Here is a 6,231-nt window from a genome sequence, read left to right on the forward strand (position 1 = left end):
GAAAAGTCTCCCACTTCAATCTCAATATTTATGTGATTCAAACAAACATATTAAATCAATTTTAGTTATGTGTTTCAAATGAATAAATCAAAGTAGTTTTAGCGATTCAAACAAACTAGTTGTTTTTATCAGACCCATTTTGACCCTTCTTGTTTTTAAGGGAGTCCGGGGCACCCGCGGTGACTCCCTTCGGGGACCAAACTCACCGTGCGGTAAGGTGATGCCAACCAAGAGGGGAGGTGAAATGGGGGGGGGGGGGCAAATCGGTGGGGATTCATCGAAGAAAGGAAGGAGAGAGGGAGGAGAGAGAGAGGAGAGAGAGAGGAGTGGACCAATGAAATGTTTTATTTTTTTTTTTTAATAAAAAACCAAGTCACCTAAGAGGGGAGTGCCGCCATCAATTTAGGGTGTTAGGGAGCTTAAGAGGGGAGTTGACGTGGCACACGAGGATTGGTTAAGCGTAAGAGAGGGGACTCCCCTCTTAGGGGAGTGCCCCTTACACCCTAACCGACTCGCTTGTTGCCCTCACTAATGAATCTTCCAGGATTTGCCACTAGTTCACCACCGTTGTTACCATTGGAAACGACACCGCCACTGCTAGCCTCTGGCTGCCACACCTCATCACCGGCTACGCCAACCACCAGCACCATGGCATCATCTTAACCACCACCTCAATAACATCATCGTCATAGCCACCAACCTTCGAAAAAAATAGCGCTTAAGCCCTTTTAATACGTTTTTTTCTCTCTAAATGACTTATCTCATGCCGAGCCTATATGTTTAGAATACGTATTGACTGTAATCAAATTGATACCTTATTTTAGAATTTGTATATTTAACCCCGAATTCATTTTGGTCAAATGTCGTTTGACCTGTTAACAAGTGCTCTATTTTTCAGATCGGATCGGATCGGTTGTAATTCAATCCGAGTATGAGCAGACCCTCGATCGGATCGGATCGGCTCATGAACACCCCTAGTTTAGCATCGTAGGCCTAGTAAAACTCAATATATGTACATTGTACTATCATGATGAAGCTCACCTTAAGCTCATTTATCAAATGAACTTTAATTTAAGTCAAACACGTTTAAAATCAAGTCGATTCAGACTTTTAACAAATCGATCTTGAATAGTTTATGAGTAACTCCACTCACACACTCTACTGGTTAGGGGTGTTCATTGGTTTATCATATTCATTTTTTTTTTGGTTTTGAATTTTTTTGCCCTAACCAAATTCAAATGTGTCTAACTGAGTTCAACCAATCAAACTGATTTATTCAGTTTTGTTATCCGATTAAACTAATTAAACCCGATATTTGATTTATTCAGTTGAGTTCGGTTCAACCTTGCATAATCGATACCTATATTCACAATTTGGTTTGTTTTTTCAAGTGACATATACGACTTGATTTTTAGGTTTCTTTAGTTCTTGTTTTTGGACACCCCTACTTCTAGTTAGCGTGCTCGAAGCACACGCCGATAACCCGAGCAAAAGCTGAAAAACACATGCCACATCTGCACTTTTTAAACTTCCAAAACACACGCCTCTGACCCGTGGTGAAAGCCAATGAATCTGATCAACCATCTTCCTTCACTTGTCGTGTCTTGGTTCTATTATCCAGAGATTGTATCCGCAATAGGACACCCGGCGCCCCGAGCAACCTTACTTTATACTTTATAAAAAAGAAAACATATTATTTTCAAGCTAAACTTAAGCAAAAAAAAAAAAAGAAAAAAAAGAAAAGTGGTATGAACCATTAATATATATTAAAGGCCTATATTTAAGAAATTCCACTTGTATATATATAAAACCACAATAATCAACTCAAGCAAAGTTCCAGACATCCATGGAAGAAGCAAAAGCATCTCTAATCAAACGAAACCGATTCTCCAGAACCGCATCCCACACCCACGACGAGCTCCACAGCTTCCGAACATGGCTCCAATGGATGTGCGTTGACCAGTCAAACATCTACACAGCAACTCTATCATGGTTGATCTTCATCATCTTCACGTTCATCGTGCCCAGCTTGTCCCATTTCTATTTGGCGTGCAGCGATTGCGATAACCGGCACGCGAGACCGTACGACACGCTGGTGCAGCTGTCGCTGAGCAGTGTGGCGACGTTGTCGTTCGTTTCGTTATCGCAGTTTGTGAGGGTTTATGGGTTGAGGAGGTTTTTGTTCTTTGATAAGCTTTGTGATGAAAGTGAGATTGTCAGGAAGGGGTATACGGATCAACTTAATGTATGTGGTTTGTCTGTTTGTTATGTTTGATTGAATTTTGTGTGTTTTGTTTGTTGTGAATTGATGACAAGAAGATAACTGGTTCTGTTAGGTTTTATGTTGTTTGTGGAATGTGGACTTTGGTACAGTTCATTGAAGTTTGGATCTCTTGTTAGGTGTTGATTTAAAACTTTGAATGAAGTATTGGGTTAGGTCGGTGAAACGAAAATAACTGTTTTTGTTAGGTTTTATGTTGTTTGTGGATTTTGGTAAGACTGATTGAATTTCGTGTGTTTTGCTATCTGAAATTTTGAATGAAGTTTTGGTTTACACTTTAGGTTGAATTTTGTAAATTGATGAGATTAAAATAACTGTTTCTGTAAGGTTTTAAGTTGTTGGAAGACTCTTTGGTACGGTTGATTGAAGTTTATCATCAAAACGTCCCTAATTATTATAAATCCGTAAATGCAGAGATCACTCAAAATCCTCTCCATCTTCGTCCTCCCCTGTTTCGCTGCCGAAAGCGCGTACAAAATCTGGTGGTACACGTCAGGCGCCACAGCCATTCCCTTCTTGGGCAACGTTATCGTAAGCGACACATTCGCATGTGTCCTGGAACTCTGCTCATGGCTCTACAGAACCGTCGTGTTTTTCCTCGTCTGTGTCCTCTTTCGCCTCATTTGTTGCCTCCAAATCCTCCGTCTACAAGATTTCGCTCAGGTCTTCCAAGTTGACTCCGATGTCGAGTCTGTATTGAGGGAGCATCTCAGGATCAGAAGGCATTTGAAGATTATTAGTCATCGTTACCGTGTGTTCATATTGTTGGCCCTTATTCTAGTCACGGTCAGTCAGCTTGCGTCGCTTCTTAATACCACCCGCAGCTCTGCAGAACTCAGCATTTTCAAATCCGGTGAACTTGCAGTAAGTTCCTCTGTAGCTTTGGCTTTTTTAATAATGTTTGAGAAGTAGCAAAATGGGCAGGTTGGTAGTAGGTAAAGGGGTTGACTTTGACTTAAAGCGCTTCTTGCCCAAATTTGTTATTTTTTATGAATAATTGATGGCTCAATAAGGACTAATTGCAAAGAATACAACCAATTTTACACATTTGTTTAAAGCTTTCATTTATTTTAAAAAAAGTTGCAAATTTTTAATATTTTTCTATGTTGGTAATCCGTGAATAGGGGAGTTCAAAAAGCTCGTGGCTCACTCAAAACTCGCTTGAAAAAAGCTCGTTTTGTTTTCGAGCCGAGCCAGCTCGTTTTGTAATCAAGCCGAGCTCGAGACTAGGGTGCTCGGCTCGTGGCTTGACTCATGACTCGGCTTGATGGTTTGACTCGATGTATGTGTGTGTGTGTGTGTATATGTATATATATTTTTATAGAAACATGTGTTAAATTTTTTTATTTTTGTTATTTTATGTTATCAATATTTGTAAAAAAAAATTTAAAAAGTTTAACGAGCTGGCTTGAAATTTTTACGAGCCGAGCTCGAGTTTGACTTTTTCAGCTCGAAAAAATATGAGCCGAGCCAAGCTGGCTCATTTAAGTTCGAGCTCGAGCCCAGCCTAGCTCGGCTCGATTACAGCCCTACCCGTGAATTTGACGAATGTGATTTGTAAATTGGGTGTAGATGTGCAAATAACCATTTTAGGCAACACTTGTCTACCTATAAAAAAAACTTGAAACTTGGTATAATAAAAGTAGACGAAATATCGAAAATTGACTACCCAAAGTGAAAAATTTATTAAAATTGTAGCTGGGAATATACGATCCTCCTTATAACATGTTTCTGTCACTTGTATTGTAGTTGGTTTCTGTAAGTCTGCTTGCGGGCTTAATGATACTGCTGAGAAGTGCGACAAGGATCACCCACAAGGCGCAAGGCGTGACGTGCCTGGCTGCCAAGTGGCACGTATGTGCAACAATAGATGCTTTTGAGCCACTCGAAGCGGATACCGAGACTCCAACAGTCGGTGTCGTTGGCGATCCGGTGTTCCATGAAGCTTCATCTTCCGACTACGATGATGTCGGCAGTGAAGAAGATGAGTTGGATAATTGTAAACTTATCCCGGCATATGCTTATAGCACCATCTCTTTCCAGAAAAGGCAAGCCTTAGGTAAGTCAGCTAACTTTCTCTAACAACTAGATACATCGATTTCTACATATCTGTTTATGAACGGGTCAAATGGGTAAGGTCGAAAAGTCTGGTCAAAAGTAAAGGATAAAATGGCTAAAAACTAACGGGTAAGTCGGGAAAATTAGCTAAAAGTAAACGGGTCAAATGGGTTGAACAAGTTAAAATTTGCTTTTGGTTATGTCTAAGAAATGATTTGTTACAAATTTAGTCTATGACGCGTGCATTTTTTTACACCTATTTTTTTACTTTGACGTGATTGATTTGTTACGTCAAAGTAAAAAAAATGCACGCGTCATAGACTAAATTTTTGTTTAAAGTAAAGTACACTTTACTTTTAATGAGTATAGCCTATTAATTAGCTCTACTAAAAACAGATTAATAGGTTATAATTATTGCAATAATAATATAGTTTTTGTAATCATTTTTAATTTAACACGCCACATAAAAGTAAAAAAGATGAGTAAAAAATTGCACATGTCAAAGACTAAAATTTTGTTTAAAGTGTACTCTTAATGAGCACAACCTATTGATTAGCTCTATTAAAAAAATATTATTATTGCAATAGTATAGTTTTTGTAATCGTTTTTAATTTAACACACTAGTTATTCAATAAAAAAAATGTTTCCGACCCATTTTGACCTGTTATCCAAACGGCAAAATGGGATCATTATCGTATCTGAATAGCAACCGATTATTGACCCAAATATGATACATTCTGTTTTAAATTTGTAGTGACGTATTTTGAAAACAATAGAGCTGGGATAACCGTATTCGGGTTTATGCTGGATAGAACTTCAATACACACTATAGTGACAATAGAGATGTCACTGGTCTTGTGGTTGCTTGGAAAAACCATTGGTATTTCATGAGAAAATAGCTTTAAAACCAAGAAAATCAGCATAATAATTGCAGAAGAAAGAATGCAACCATTTGGTTCCTTTCACGGGTTAGTTAACGCCAATGGCTGTCTACAACGACATAAACATTGTTGGATGAGAATGTGTATCGAGGGGTTGAAACGAAGTCTGAACGGGTTGGTTTTTTTTTTTTTTTACAAATCATTTGTTCGTTTATTGTTTTTGGTTGTGCTGATTGTTTGTTGATTAAACTCGATTGTAACATATTACATATCATGTGTAGTTACTGATATTTATGTCATGTGTGATTGTTCAATTGATAGTCATACATCTATTTGGATGTCAATAAATCTCCATTTTTTCTATTTTTTAGCACGGAAAACTCACGCACCAACTAAATCTGCTCCTAATTTTTTAAATCAATGTTCACCACGTGATTAGAACTTGCACCACTTGAGGCGTCATCACATTACTACACTCTTTAGTACCACCAGACTTGTTTTGCCGTTGATTGAAAACAATTGAACACTTGGATAACTTTAACATATTTTACTTGAGATAAACTCAAGTAAATGGTACACTTCTTTCTAGAACCATCAAAGGGACTAAAACTATACGGTTTTGGATTATGTTATTACTATTACTATATTAGTGGAGGGTTCAAATGAGAAGAAATTTTTTGTAAGAATAAAAAAGAAGAAATTCCAACCAATAGGAATGTTTCATTTTACTTCATTTAATTTTTGTATTTAATATTAGTGTAAGGGCATATTGGTAAACTTAGATAGATCATTAATTGGTAGTCTTCCTCATAAATCACTAACTACATTAAATTTGTAATTTATTTTCAAAAAAAAAAATATTTTTTCAAAGAAGAAAAAAATAAAATTAAAGTGTAGGATAAATTACAAGGTGTGTATGATGGTTTACGAGCTATATAGGATAAATTTCAATATTTGTAGGATAAATTTCAAAACGTGTAGGGTGAATTTTGATGTGTGTAGGCAAAACTT

At 37.3% G+C, this 6,231-nt stretch overlaps 1 protein-coding gene across 1 annotated transcript; it reads left to right on the top strand.

Annotated features, from left to right (window-relative positions):
• Positions 1 to 1,811: 1,811 nt before the first annotated feature.
• On the top strand, positions 1,812 to 5,544 carry LOC110898982. Its single transcript, XM_022145840.2, has 4 exons — positions 1,812 to 2,245; positions 2,696 to 3,145; positions 4,031 to 4,340; positions 5,094 to 5,544. The coding sequence occupies exons 1-4, from the start codon at positions 1,847 to 1,849 to the stop codon at positions 5,228 to 5,230; spliced, it is 1,296 nt and encodes a 431-aa protein (XP_022001532.1). The 5' UTR covers positions 1,812 to 1,846; the 3' UTR covers positions 5,231 to 5,544.
• Positions 5,545 to 6,231: the final 687 nt, after the last annotated feature.

Source organism: Helianthus annuus, chromosome 13 (genome assembly GCF_002127325.2).
Source record: "Helianthus annuus cultivar XRQ/B chromosome 13, HanXRQr2.0-SUNRISE, whole genome shotgun sequence".
Lineage (NCBI taxonomy): Eukaryota > Viridiplantae > Streptophyta > Magnoliopsida > Asterales > Asteraceae > Helianthus > Helianthus annuus.